Genomic DNA, 16210 nt, shown 5'->3' with positions numbered 1-16210 from the left:
CGATCGGAACCCTTCGTATGCGACTCCGACTCGCACTTGATTGGTTTTTTTTTTCATTTATACCGGAACTGAACATTTTTAATTTCACGCAAACGAATTCCTGCTTCCAATTAATATAACAAGTGTGTGACCGTTTTTAGGTCGTTGAGCAAAATTGAATCGATTTCACGGTAATGGGAACAATGTGTGATAATTGCCGTATGAATACAACGAGGGGGCGAAAATTCTACATGAAAATTTTCCTTTCCTGTTTGATATTATCATCAGTAGTTATTACGCCAATTTGTATTTATATAACATTTAATTTTTCTACTACCTACCTATAGGTATCACGCTCACATCTTGGAGCACGTGGATTTAGGTTTTTGAAAATCCCGTTTGAACTCTTTGGGATAAAAATTTTTTTTTTTTTTTGTTGTGCCTTATCATGCGATCAGTCGATGGACTATGAGCAGATTGGTTGGAGGACAGGTTGGCGTGATTGGAGACAACTTCCCCAGCGGGAAAACTCCATGGGTCTCAGCTAATTATCCAGTATATTATGCTTTCTCTTTAGTCGACGAATCGCCTGCGGCATTGTCAACTGCACTGCCAGACGATTTGGATGGTTAGTAAGTCTTGTTTTGTAGTTGCAACTATAGCTTCTAATCTCTTCCTTTACTGTGTTGATATTTAAGTGCTCATGGAGTTCCGATATCTGCAAGAACCATGGCGCGTTGGATAGTTGTTTCAAAATGTAATTTTGAGCTCTTTGTACAATTTGAATATTGGAGTCACATGCTGATCCCCAGAGCTCAATGCCGTATGACCATATCGGCTTTATTATTGTCTTCTATATCAGGAGCTTGTTGTCTAGGGAAAGTCTGGAGTTCCTTGAGAGCATCCAGTACAGTCCTGAAATCCTTTGGGATAAAATAATTAATAAATACGACTGTAACAATTTGGAAAATTGAAAAAAAAAATGTATAAATAAACGTAAATTGGACTTATTTAACCCACTTAGAGAAGGAATTTCGAAAAATACTTTCTTGGTGGATACCTACTCTATAAAAAAATACACCCTCCAAATTTTATGTCACTAGGACCAGCGGTTTAGGCTGTGCGTTGATATGAAAGTCAGTCAGGACTTTGAATTTTATAAATACAGATAATTATTTATCTTCTACAGGCAGTCCGTTATCGTCAGTCACGGGGACAGTGACACGCGTGTCGTCCGTCGTCGGCGGCGAAGCGGACCTGCCCTGCGACTCCCGACCCCCACAGCGCAATGACAGCTTGCTGCTCGTCGTGTGGTACAGAGATGACAATCCTGTGTACAGGTATGCTGAACATGTAACGTGAAAAAAGATCTTATCAGTGCTATCAGTCTTCGTATACTTCAAATGCTCAAGAGCAGCACGCATCCACCTTTTGACTTCACCAATTTTAATCAAAATATGACCTCATCCATACTAAATAATAAATGCGAAAAAATAATATTGTAAATGCGAAAGTGTGTCTGTCTATCTATCTGCTAGCTTTTCACGGGCCAAAGTTTAAACAATTTTGATGAAATTTGGACAAAAAATTGGAGTCAAATACCCAATTGATTGAAACTGAACTGATTAGAAAGTGTCTAGATAAGGGCTTGAAAGCTTGAAGAAAAATGCCAAAAAATCTCACTCTTATTATCATCGTTCCTCGCAAAACTTTAGTGCTTTAATATTGAATAGGTAGTGTTCTTGAAACCTTAAGTGGTACCGTCTGCAGAAGACAATGGCGTTATAAATAGCTTCCTAAAGCTCCGTAAGCCGTGTAACAGAGGAAAAAAATATAGCACTGTTTTTTGTCTGTCTTAAACGATGTCTACCGAGATATTGCTTCGCTGGATATGAAGAAACGATTTAATATTATGAAATAGAGAACAAAAGGATTTAAAATAGGCTTTTAACTCCTTTAAACATTGCTTTAATACTAACGTAAAACAACAATATTTTACCCTAAGACAGTGGTCCGACCGCCGACGATGAACGAGAAACGAGTAGAACTAGAAACTATAAACGAGTTCGGGATCAGCGGGAAGCGAGTGTGTAGTTTCGATAGTTTTGTCGCCGGCTATAAGCGAGTGTGCAAGTGCGACGAGCGATTATTCGCGCCATTCGCCTGCGGTTGCTCAGTCCTATGCAAACCTGCGCGCGCGTTACGCGTGTTCAAGCGAGCGAGCATCGCTAAACGAATATCGTTGAGCGAGTTTATTTTTGAAAGCTCGTTGCTCAGCGACAAAACAAGTAAAGCGAGTCGTCGCCGGTAGTGTGAACAGTCAGAGTCAGCAACTTTTGATATATGCATCTCTTTCGTTTACACGGAATGTAAATTTATTGAGCGTTTCTTGAGAGAGAAAATCGCCGATAGTTAGTCGTTTTCTCGCCGGCGGTCGGACCACTGCCTAAGGTACTTGTACTCAGTGAATTTCATCTTTGGAACGTTTCATATTTTTAGAACGTATTTTCTCTGTACAGAAGTTTCATCAAAAATCGAAGTCCTCTTAAGCACTACATATGTCCTTGCAACTTTGTACGTATGTTTCCGAAAAAAGGCACTCCCAAAGCGATGAGAGCTACATGTGTTCTTACTGACAGATAACGAAAACACCAAAAAAAAGATACGCCCAATATTATGAACCTCGACAAAGGGTCGAACCCTTTTATATACCTACCGCTGTCCAAAACTCACGTAGCATAAAATTTTCCGCTATAAGCTTTGTATACAAGTGATATATTATTTCTGTTCACTTTCTACGCGCACATTGCTTGCATAAAAATGGCTAATAAGCGGCAGATTTTCCAGTAAAGTAGGTAAGCTTTGGGGCTGATTCTTCATCTACGTTACTTTGAATTTTAGGTATAAAGTAGCAGAGAATGCTAACTCTATTACTACGTAAAGAAGATTGTAGTTTCGGTAGTAGTAATACTAATAGGTAATTGGGTATTTACCCTTTTTTCAAAAGTGTCTTAATTTGATCCTAAGGTAAAATTAAGCTACCAAAAAATTACAAAAAATTTATTCAATCGATAAGTGCATCAAAAATGTTCTTATTTAAATTTTGTATTTCAAATTACACCATGACGTCACACGGACTGGTAAGCGACGGTGTTTTCTTAGTAAAATACATTACAATTTCAATCCAAGTGACGACACAGTCGGAATTAACATGGCGGCTTCGGTATCATGCGTTTTGGATATGAATTGTTGAACAGAAATAAAATGAATTTGAAAAATCATTATATAGTTTTATAAACTTAAATTAAAATTTTTTGATTGCTTATTGCTAATCATTTATTTTGCTAATACTATCTTGTTCATACATTTTTAGTTTTTTTTTCTCGCTTGGTGTAAAATACGCATAGTCATTTGCCTACGGCGTAGCGCGTCTGAAGAATGACAAATATTTACGGACACAAACGGTTCAATTTTAACATCGCTATATTTGTTATTTCATAGATAAAAATATAATTTATCGAAATGTTAATAATAAAAAATATTGAGATCATGTTAATAAGTATTATAAGTCCTGCAAATCACTTACGCGCGTGGCCGCCATTTTAGTGACGTCAGCACTAGACTGAAATTTCGAGCTGATGGTATATTTTGACTTAAATATACGTCAAATGACGTCATTTCGATGTTAGTGAGACATGGTTCCAGCGCAATAGCAATTTGCGGGACTTATTCTAAACTAGCTTATGCTCGCGACTTCGTCTGCATGGACTACACAAATTTAAAAACCCTATTTCACCCCCTTAGGGGTTGAATTTTCAAAAACCCTTTCTTAGCGGATGCCTACGTCATAATAGCTATCTGCATGCCAAATTTCAGCCCGATCCATCCAGTAGTTTGAGCTGTGTGTTGATAGATCAGTCAGTCAGTCAGTCAGTCAGTCAGTCAGTCAGTCACCTTTTCCTTTTATATATTTAGATTAGTCTGCGATTACTAGATTTAGAGCTGTCAATTTAGTTTAGTTATTAAATAAAAGGAAAAGGTGACTGACTGACTGACTGACTGATTTATCAACGCACAGCTCAAACTACTGGACCGATCGGGCTGAAATTTGGCATGCAGATAGCTATTATGACGTAGGCATCCGCTAAGAAAGGATTTTTGAAAATTCAACCCCTAAGGGATGAAATAGGGGTTTTAAATTTGTGTAGTCCACGCCGACGAAGTCGCGAGCATAAGCTAGCGAGATAGATATAATAAGCACCAATATCAGTAAACAGTGACTTAAAATTACGTCAGTTAGTAGGTATTCAAGTAAGCGAGTCTCTTCTAATGAAATCTCACGCTAACGTTATTGTCACGATGAAGGTATTCGTCTCAATCTGTGCGTGTTAATTACGAGATTTATGACTCTATATTGCCATCTTAAGCCCGCCGTTCCGGGATTTACGTGGAATATTTCACAGGCAAATGTAGGTTATTACTTGTGTAGGTTTTACACAATATACAACCTTCAGAAGCCTTGTTATTTATAAAGTACCTAAATGAAATTCAATATCGATATTATATCAATGCTATTCAGGCTTAATTTTTTTCTAGAAACGACGTATTTGTTTCATTAAGTAGGTACCTACTTATTTTTAAGAGGGCTTGATTTCTTTTCAGAAACGTTACTTACCTATTCGTTTCATTAATGTACGTATTTTTAGGGTTAGGGTGTCAACTGTCAATGGGACCCAATTTCTTAGCCTCCTTTGTCCCTCCGTCTATCTGTCTGTCGGTCAGTGCGCTGTACCTCATGAACCGTAATAGGTAGAGAGTTGAAATTTTTCCAGTCATTATACAATCTGTATAGTATAATCCATATATTTGACGACCTCCCTGGCGCAGTGGTGAGCGCTGGTCTGGTCTGGTGGAAGGCTTCGGCCATGGCTAGTCACCACCCTACCGGCAAAGCCGTGCCGCCAAGCGATTTAGCGTTCCGGTACGATGCCGTGTAGAAACCAAAGGCGTATGGGTTTAATAAAAACTGCCATACCCCTTCCAGGTTAGCCCGCTATCATCTTAGACTGCATCATCACTTACCATCAAGTGAGATTGCAGTCAAGGGCTAACTTGTATCTGAATAAAAAAAAAAAACAAAAAAAAAAAAATATAAAAGGACAAGCTGACTGACTGACTGATCTAGTAACGCACAGCTCCAACTGCTGGACGGATCAGGCTGAAATTTGGCATGCAGATAGCTATTACGTCGTAAAAAGGATACCCTCTTAGGAGTAGAATTTTCAAAAAAAAAAATGGGTATTTCGAGAAAGTGGTCAGCCGCCGAATCGAGATGTCTTCGAGATGTCTTCTTGTTCAAAATTCATCAGTGCTTGAAGAACAAAGTCTTCGAACAGTGTTGCCAGTGATGATATATGGATCCCCACTAGGCGGACGGACGACATCAGGCGAGTCGCAGGGAGCCGCTGGATTCAGGCGGTGCAAGACCGTGGCGCGTCTCTACAAGAGACCTATGTCCAGCAGTGGACGCCTATCGGTTGATTCTGATGATTATAACATAAAGTTAAATTAGACGGTCAAGCACACGCTCGTTATGAAATAAAATATCTTGCGGTTAAATTTTATCACTTGCCACATATGCCATGGTTCTGTCAAGTGGAACTTTTACTAACCTTACACTTAAAATACTACCCCGTAAACTCACCCCTGGGCAATAAACACATAGTATTTAAAATGAAACATTAAATTCACAGTTCACACCGCCACGCCTGACACGGCGCCATTTTAAATATGATTCATAAAACATTTTATAACTAAGCATAAAAGTATGACTGCGGTGTCATTAAGTACATTACGTTCACGCTACAACATTACCACAAATAAACTCCTAAACATTAACTTGTAGATTGCTAGCTAAAGCTTCTAACTTAATTTGTAGTGCTTGAGAAATTATTAAAAAAGATAATGCCCGTGACGCGTGGATTCAGATTTTAATAGTCCCGTGAAAATTGTTTGATTTTCTGGAATAATCTGGAATAGCTCATATCCGTTTAAGGGATAGAACAATAAGGGATAACCAACAAACCAATAAACCAAAAAATAAACACACTTACGCATTTATAATTTGGGCAGTTATTATTAGTAAAGTCAGCCATCATCATCATCAACCCATTGTCGGTTTACTACTGAGCACGGTTCTCTTCACCATCGTCCATTAAAGCAAGTAATATTTTGTTGTTTAAAATGCACATAATTCTGAAAGTTAGAGGTGCCCGAGATTGAAACCCGGACCTCCCGAAAAGAAGGCCGGTCTTACCCACTAAGCGGTGACCACATTTCAGTAGTGTACAAAACCCCTACTTTTCTGATATCTAAATACCACAAAATCGTACGATTCTTCACTGTCAGTATAAATTAACTTTAAGCCACGCCAACCGAGTCACGGCAATAACTTGTTAAAAATATCAACGGTGTTTTCCAGCGAAATGTTTTGTGAAATGGAACCCAATTTGTTTGCATCGCCCGTACTTTCAAATGTGGGGCGCTTCGGAATAAACTCCCAAACTCATTTAAGTTAAGTACAAAAACTGTGATTGCGATGCATTGACTCTTTATTTTGGCTCTAGATAAAGTTTGTCTTTGGGTGGGGAGTAATGTAAAGCGAAATAATTACAAGTTGGAAAAACGACTGCGCTTCGCGGCGCCTCGCCTCGTCCGTGAAAGTTTGCGTGTGTACGCTGTAACATGGTTTTGATAGGGATGTCGCGAGGTTGTTTTTACTTTTTCGTTTTCCAAAAGAGATGTTTGAATAGCAATCTAATTAGCCAAGGCTAAAACTTTAAGCTGAAAAAGTTAAAAATGAATAAAAACTTTTACGCGCGAATACTGTTTTTAAAGCTTTTCTGAAGAACTTTTATTACACTATGACAGTTTACATTATCACAGATGACTAAATATTATTATATGAAGTCACTATACGTCCCGCCAATTTATTGTCGCCAGCAAGTGCCAACGTAATGGCAAGGCTACTGGCACTGCTGCTCTAGCGTCCCTTAAGTTCTCATTTATATGCTAGCTAGAAGATTTGATGTTGCTTACGTACCTAACCGTTCCTCTGCCCTACCTACCGTTACTCACAAACAAATCGTGTGCGGACAGGCTGGTGTTACGGTAGCAGTAATAGGTAATTAAATCAGCTCGCTTGTCTGTACTGGTGTTAGGTGAAAAGAGGGGATTTTATTTAATTTATTAATCTATATATATAAAATGAAAAGGTGACTGACTGGTTGACTGATCTATCAACGCGCAGCTCAAACTAGTGGACGGATTGGGCTAAAATTTGGCATGCAGATTGCCGTTAAGACGTTGACATCCGCAAAGAAAGGATTTTTGAAAATTCTACCCTTAAAGGGGTAAAATAGGGATTTACGATTTTCGTAGTCTAGTTAGTTATATATAGTAATTATCATTACAGAAGCAGAAAAATGTATTCGAAGTAGTTTGTATGAACTGAAAATTTAGATTTATAATTTTTACAAAGGTAATAATATAACTAAATCTAATAAAGTGTACTGAACTTTAGAATAACGTTGTTAGTATGATATTGAGGTATATTTCACGGTTAGCAATTTAAACTCGTCTAGACAGTTAACTGATCTCGTCCAAATTGTATAATGCTAGATTTTATAAAAGGTATGAGTATTAAGCTGTGAGTTGTAAAACATAACTACAAAAATTATATTATTGTTTGTGATAAAGCTTTTTGTTTGTGTTGGATGTTTTATTTCAGTTGAGAAATTTAATTTGAGTGTAGACGCATCTTTATGAAGGGTAAAGGAACGGTCATTTATTTTAATTGTAACATTTTTAACGTTAAAAATTTTAGAGTTAAATTTTTAATTTTTCTTTAGAAATTGTTTAAAGAAACGACGTTATATTTTGTGTAATTGATCTTTGAAGAACCTTAACGACAATGTACGTAATTTAAACTCACAAATATTATTCTTTTTAAATAAAAAGATTTATAAATGCAAGCTCTTGTAAATGAAAATGTAGCTAATATACCTATAATATATACCTAGTACGCGACAGGTCGAAATCCCAGCACACCCGCACAGCCCCCGCGCTATCCCGGTGCGGGGGAGTGTTGGTGACGTGCGGGTGTGCGGGGCGTTCCCCCGCCTCATACCCCGATTGCCATCTCGACCTGTCGCGGACTATAGTTTTATGTGCAAACGACATTCTACTCAAGGGCGGTAAATCAATTTTATAATTGACTAGCTGATGCCTGTGACTTTGTCCTTTTGGAATGGATTTTTTTTTAATCTCGTCGGGACTTTTTGATTTTCCGGGATAAAAGTAACATACTTAATATATCACTCCCCAGGTCTTTAACTATATCCATGAAAAGGACAAAGCAACAAACAAACAAACCTTCACATTTATAATATGGGTAGATAGTAATATTACAAGGAGTTTGTATCGGTTCGAAATAACTCACCTTTCGTGAAAAATTGGCGCAATATTGACGCAGAGTGAATACGTTAGCAAAAAGTTCGTTATTTTCTCCACTCTGTAAACGACAGCGCCTCTCGGAACTATTTTTTGTTTCCGCCCGTAACTGAAAAAATATTCTCCCTGGGCCGTTTATATTACAGCCATTACATGTTCAAAGGATATTTCTTGAGTACAGGCCATTACCTGTTTATATAACCTATATATTGTATTAGTTTAAGAGATGGACGAAAAAACGGAGATGAATAAAATAATGGATGATGACTACTAGTCAAATCAGCGACTTTTTATCAAACGTCAAAACGCTCGCTAAGTAAGGGAGCTTGTATGATATTCACAGTTGTGACGACATTTTACATTAATTTTGACGTAACTTTGGTAAATCGATAATTTAAAATGGATAACAAACTTAAAACTAACAGCGGACGTGGATTTTACGAACTTGGAAAGGATGAACCTGAATTGGAAGACCCTTTATTTAGTAACTTTTAAGGAATAATTTATTTTTGACTTAGTCATCATCCCAATTGTTGAAATAACTAAAAATTTAGTATTAAAAAGTGGCATTGTTCAAGTTCTACAAGTTATATGCTCTTACAAAACTTTTGAAAAATAATAGTAGATGTGTTGGGAACCACAACATAATGGCAACCATCGATTTGTTGTTTGGGTCTAGCATTGAGTTTTGAAGCGAAGATTATCTTAACGTAACTTTGGTATTAAAACATTTGCTTTCAAAAAGCGAAACGAATTTAAGCGAGATTACAACAAAAAGAACATTTTCTCGTTCTCTTATATCTCTTTGTCCACAATATGAGTAATTGAGTAAAAGTTCGAGTAAGATTCATTTCTTTCGTATGTCTCAAGATAGCTTATTTTTGAAGTAAAACTTCTATTGGTGCGGCTTGAGAGTAAATAAATAAATAGTCCATGAAGTTATTTTGGATAGAAGTAACGTTCGTATAGCGTACTAAACTCGGGTCAATGCCTCACTTATGCCGCGGCATTGACTCCGAGTGGCCTATTGAATTTTTTTTTCGCGTTTTTATCGTGTTTTTTTGTGGTATCATATCAGTGATCATCGGAACTATCACCTGTCTTCGTTTTTGCGAGCGTTCTGGTTACACCCTGTATAAATATTGCTATTTTCTTTACCATTTTATCTTGCTACCGTCTCTCAGACTTTACGCAGTCTGTTACGTCACTAGCACATAATAGGCAAGAAGTAAAACTTGGTAAGTGCCCGTACGTTAGCCAAGCCCTTGTTGGTTGGGAATGAACACATTTACCGAGCTGGAAGTGGTAATATTTAGTGATATTATATTTTCCCTGTAAACACACGTAAGTAGCTACTTTGTAATATTATTTTTCCCTATTATTGTAAGCTGACAACTTATGTTATTTTTACTATTTCCAAAAGGATAAATTGGCTCTTTTCGTTTAAAAAATAAAAAAAAAACATAATCAAAATATAAACAACGTTATGTTATGTTATGGGTCTTGTTAACTTATGGTGTTAGAGCGTTAATTAATTTGAATCAGAAAAATATTGATTGATTTGAAAAATACTTACTAGAATCAGTCTAGAAGGAATACAAAGAGTTGCAACAATCTATTTTGACTAAGGTAACTATCACAATTATTATGACAATAAATGTTGTTGAAGACCTCATTAGTCACAGTATTAACTTTTAGTTATAACTAGCTTTTGCTCGCGACTTCGTTCGCGTGGACCACACAAATTTCAAACCCATGTTTCACCCCCCTAGAGGACGAATTTACAAAAATCCTTTCTTAGTATACACTAACTGAGTCTACGTCATAAAAGCTATCTGCATGCCAAATTTCAGCCCGATCCGTCCAGTAGTTTGGGTTATGCGGTGATAGATCAGTCAGTCAGTCAGTCACCTTTTCCTTTTATATATTTAGATATACAAAAAGCAAAATAATTATGTAATAATTATAATAAGATCATTAATTAATTTCCCCTGTCTTTTCAAAGTGCGCTATTTTTAGTTCTGAACCAATTTGAAATAGATTTTGGAATCAAACCAGTCATTTATTTACAAGACATGTAGTCTTACTAATGTACTATTAGGGGTCGTCAACTTAACCCAATTTCCACATCCACCAAAGGGCCATTTTCAGGTAACATAATCAAAATTTTCCTCAACGACCATCCCTTTGGAAATAGATTGCGGCTGAAATACATATTAAACATTAATGCCCGCTTTTAGGGTGGCCATATTTATCAATCATTCTCAATTCTGTCCTCGAAGTAATTTATTTTATTACTTTGTAAGGGGTCTGAACAAAGGGACACGAATCTCGAATCTCCGTTAAAATCGGACGAAATTTCCGAGCCCTTGGGCGACGCTTTTCAAATAAAAGCTGCTGAGTGAAATCATGTGATAAAGATAGTATCAAATTATAAAATGTATTCAAAAGTATTTTGTTAAAAGCTCCCGTTTTACTGCAACACTGACTGCAATCACATCCAGCAGTGGGGGCCGACCAACAAATTCCTGAAATCGGCAGTTACTCAGGTGCTGCAAATGTTGCTGGCGCCTGCTCGTTTTCTCGCTATTTTTATTTAAAAAAAAGTTCAACGGGCCTGCCTAGAAGTTGCTTATTCCCTTCTTTTAACCGTTTTCCAAAAAGGAGGTGATTCTCAATTCAGTCGGTTTTTTTAATGATAGATATCACCCGATGAGGATATCGAAAGATGATAATAGTAAGAAATCACGGAAAATATATTAATAGTAAAATAGTACGTCAACAACAAAAGCATAATAATATATTAAGTAGATAGATATTTTTGGATCTTACGAGTATTTAGTTATATTTTGAAGCCCTCTAGAGTAGGTAGGTATACGCAAACTCGATAACAAATGGTATATCTAGAGATGACCCATTTTACGGCCGGAATTATGGCCGAAATATTATTAAGCCTTATTACTTTCAAGCGGTTAATTACTTATATTTAATTTTGGGTAATTAACATGATGTAGTATGATTCTAAGCTTATGATTGAGGCTGTTCTTTAGGGAGTTTTGAGTGGCTTAATTTCTTAATGTTTGAAGGATAGCCTGCCTTTTCGTATTTTCTGATGATTTATGTTGTCAACGAAAATGGAATGGCGAAATTGAGGTGTAGCGATAAGCTACCTTTCTATATTGTGTGAATGAAGCGGTTAGTGTTTTTAAAAAAAGTTTTAAAGGAGATCGCCCGTGAACGGACCCTCTTTTGTGGGCGTGTCAAAACTTTTTTTTTAATGTGTTAATTACGATTATAATATGTTTTATTACGACTTTTCCTTCACCCTATCATTGAAAATATCCACAATTACAGTTAGAATCATAAACAACCATTTATTTTGAAGAAATATTAATTAAATATCAGCAACATAAAAATAAAAATTAAATAAGATTTCTTTATAACCAGGGTGAATAAATGGAAATCGTTTACAGAATATAATAAGGTAATTATTTGTCTACAAAATAAAATTAAAACCATGGTGACATAACAATTATATCGGGGGGGCCCAAAGGTCCTAAGAAAATGGGCAACTTCCTTTAGATATTTAGAACATAGCTATAGAACGCGACAGTCAATCAAGCAAACTGTAGGGCCCACTTTTAGATGAGCACCAATTAGAGATGATTGCGATCGTGACATTGTAGCTGTCATTCTCCCGCAATCGCGCAGCAGGGTATGAGGCGGGTGACACTCTGCACACCCGCACATCACCTACGCTATCCCGCACAGGGACGTCCCTACCTCGATTGCCATCTCGACCTGTGGCATACTACAATTATAACTTACTAAATCCATGATATTGAAATGACAAGCGTGATATTATCGCAGACCAAAAAAAAAAACTTGATTGGTTTTCATACTATTTAATGAACCTGTAGCATATTCTTGCGATTCCAAGTCCATACTACAGTAAGCTTATCCACTAAATTTTGATTGTAGCTATCCATATTAGATTAAATACTAACAGCCGTACTCAGAGTCGCTTAATCGGTACTTAAGTTTAGTTAAAACGAGACAGAGCTATATCTCTCACATAAATCTGTCTCGTTTTAACTCAATCTTAAGTAACGATTAGCGACTCTGAGTGCGGCTGTAAGGTGCTTGTTTATTTAAGCAGGACGAACAGAATATAAAATTATCATGTCGCCTATCAATAATCTGCTAATACGTCAACACTGACCTCCGGAGGCATCCACACCAACGTATAATTATTACGTTACTTAACTTAAAAACATACCTGCAGGCCCAGAAGGGAAAACTCGATTTGAATATGAGTGGAACGAGCTCTGCTTAAACATACATATTTAATCATTATTATTTTAATGTTGTAAAATATAGAATATCTAACAAAAATTATAATAATTATGTATGGTGTAACCTCGCCCTATATTTGCACCCCAAAAACCACATTAACCTTAAAATATCACGTTAATATGAAACCCTTAGCCTTTTTTAAGTGTCTTTTTTAAGTACTTTTTATTTCAATATTCACTGAAATTTGCTAATTATATAAATAGTAATTATTTTAATGTTGTAAAAATATAGAATAACTAACAAAAGTTATAATAATTATATATGTGTAACCTCGCCCTATATTTGCACCCCAAAAACCACATTAACCTTAAAATATCACGTTAATATGAAACCCTTAGCCTTTTTTAAGTACTTTTTATTTCAATATTCACTGAAATTTGCTAATTATATAAATAGTAATTATTTTAATGTTGTAAAAATATAGAATAACTAACAAAAGTTATAATAATTATATATGTGTAACCTCGCCCTATATTTGCACCCCAAAAACCACATTAACCTTAAAATATCACGTTAATATGAAACCTTTAGCCTTTTTTAAGTACTTTTTATTTCAATATTCACTGAAATTTGCTATTTATATAAAAAATTGTACGCGTGGGGTCCACATTACGTTTAATTTGCTCGTTTCGGCAAGTTTGCACCTGCGACCCGTGGTATAAGAGCCAGTGGACTATTATGTTCATTGTTTCAATAAAATCTGATTTCCAATAACATATTCTGGCACGTTCATTCATTTAGTCGTTGCAGTCTTCGTCAACCGATAGACGCCCAACTACTGAACGTAGATCTCTTGCTCCACCTGCAATATCAGCTCCAGCTTTTATGAATGAATGAATAAATTATTTATTCAAGAAAATAGTTTATAATAAATATAATAGTTTGTAGGTATATTGTTTCTGTAACCCTAAATTTAATAAGTGGCAGTGGGCAGGCCACCTCTGCCGCAGAACCGATGGCCGCTGGGGCAGACGTGTTCTGAAGTGGAGACCGCGTACCGACAAGCGCATTGTGGGACGACCTCCAACCCGCTGGAATGACGACCTTAAGAAGGTAGCGGGAAGTGGGTGTATGAGAAAGGACAATGACAGAATTTGTATAGAACCGTAACACATTTTATTATATAATAGTCATTTACACGTATGCTTTATGCAGCATTTTGTTTCCGTTTCATCACTGATAACTAAACATAGGATTTAACACCTCTAGAACTTGTGGTTTTTCATTAAATCTAAGTTTAAGTCACAATTAATGAGGTTTTATGCAATTTACTCATAATACTGTGAAACTAATAAAAACATCCGCAAGTTTAAAAAAACAATTTTTAATTTTTAAGTGGTTATTTATTACTAGAATAATTATCATTAATTTATATTGTGTGTAAATTATTGGGTCAGTATCTGTCATTCTCCTTTATAAACATTTTGCAAAAATAAGCTGGTATGATGATAATTGCAAATTATGTCAGAAAAAATCATAACCCTCGGGAAACGGAGTCGGGTCGCAGTTATTATTATAAGAAATTATTCATGAAAGAATTATGAACGCTATAAACAAATCATTCACCAGCTCTCTGCCTATAACCTCCAACGAGCTGTTACAATGAATTTAAGCCCGGAATTATTAAAAACCTTCGCTGAAGAGAATATATTTAAATAAGTACCTACCGTACAGACCAAAATGTTTATTTCGTTTTTATAATCCTGAATATTATAATATACTCTTTTAAAAGGTATATTTGTATGCATGAATGAGTAACGGGAATAATTCGTAATATGAGCTTCGCTGCTCAAATACAAAATTGTAACAAAAGCGAAATTTACGGACCTTTATCCATACCAATATTATAAATGCGAAAGTGTGTCTGTCTGTCTGTCTGTCCGTCTGTCTGTCTGCTAGCTTTTTACGGCCCATCCGTTCAACCGATTTTGACAAAATTTGGTATAGCGATAGCTTCCATCCCGGGGAAGGACATAGGCTACTTTTTATCCCGGAAAATCAAAGAGTTCCCACGGGATTTTTAAAAACCTAAACCCACGCGGACGAAGTCGCGGGCATTATCTAGTTCTAAATAAAACAATAATTGTAAAGAGAAAAGTTTTTTTCTAACATTTAGGACTCTACCAATAAATAGGTATAAAATATTATTCGTTTGTATAAGTCCCGCAAATTGCTAATGCGCTGGTAAATAAAAACTATATTTCATTAACATCGAAATGACGCCATTTAACGTATATTTAAATAAAAATATACCATCAGCGCATTAGGAATTTGCGGGACTTATACTATACCAAACATTATACGTACTCGTAATCTTGCATGTAACGTGATACTACCCTAACAAAGCATGGGCCTTTGTTTCAGAACCACTTAAAAAGAATGATCGCTCAAAATTCAACTTTCATAAATAATAGAGATGGGAAATTTCCTAAAAAAAATTTGATACTTTTTTTTCACTTATGGCATTAAATTGAACGATTTTGTTGTAGTTTATTTGTTACTAGATGACGCCCACGACTTCGTCCGCGAGGATTTAGGTTTTCCAAAAATCCTGTGGGAACTATTTCATTTCCCGGGATAAGAAGTTGCTTATGTCAATTTCCGGGACGCAAGCTACCTCTGTACCGAATTTCATACAAATCGGTTGAACGGTTGGTCCTTTAAGGATCCTATGGAAACTTTGATATTCCGGGATAAAAAATAGCCTATGTCCATTGTCGGTCCCCGGGCTGTTAGCTAACTCTGTACCAAATTTTATCAAACTCGGTTAAACTGTTGGGCCGTGAAAAGCTAGCAGACAGACAGACACACTTATGCATTTTTTTAATTTTTTTAATAGAGATAGCGAGCAAACGAGCAGGCGGGTCCCCTGATGTTAAGTGGTTACCGCCGCCCATGAACATTTGCAGTACCAGAAGAACCACCATTGCGTTGCCGGCCTTTCAGGAATTTGTTTTTTCAGGAAAACAATGTAGTGTGTTACGTTTTATGGTATAGCTATAGAAATGAATTCAACTTTGAAATTAATTTATGAAGTTGCAAAATGTAGAATTTAATTACGTAAAATTTCATCAAATTATTTGAGTTCAGGCAGGTTTACGTGTTTTGAATCAACAATACGCTAAAATATTTGTGTATTTTTATTCATACAAATGGATGTTTTGTTTCGCGTGACAAAAGCTTTGATATTAGAGTAATGAAAGGGATTAAAGGTCACGCTCTCAAGCATAATCAGTACGCTTAGTATAAGATTTTACGTCTCACCAACATCAGGTGAACCGCCTGCTCGTTTGCTCGCTATTCTTATTTAAAAAAGTCTATCATTTTTTATTATTTTTTAGAGAGCTGATTTCTACCTCTTACT

At 36.2% G+C, this 16210-nt stretch overlaps 1 protein-coding gene across 1 annotated transcript in view; it reads left to right on the top strand.

Annotated features, from left to right (window-relative positions):
• The window catches only part of LOC117983240 (uncharacterized), a 193445-nt gene that overhangs the window by 96027 nt on the left and 81208 nt on the right, over positions 1-16210 (top strand). Inside the window, exon 3 of the mRNA XM_034969729.2 lies at positions 1169-1319. Within this exon, the coding sequence (XP_034825620.1) occupies positions 1169-1319 (151 nt within the window). The remainder of the gene's footprint in view (positions 1-1168; positions 1320-16210) is intronic.

The sequence above is a fragment of the Maniola hyperantus genome, chromosome 6 (assembly GCF_902806685.2).
Source record: "Maniola hyperantus chromosome 6, iAphHyp1.2, whole genome shotgun sequence".
NCBI classification, from domain to species: domain Eukaryota; kingdom Metazoa; phylum Arthropoda; class Insecta; order Lepidoptera; family Nymphalidae; genus Maniola; species Maniola hyperantus.
Note: the sequence above shows the minus strand (reverse complement) of the source record. Positions and strands in the feature narration are given on the sequence as shown.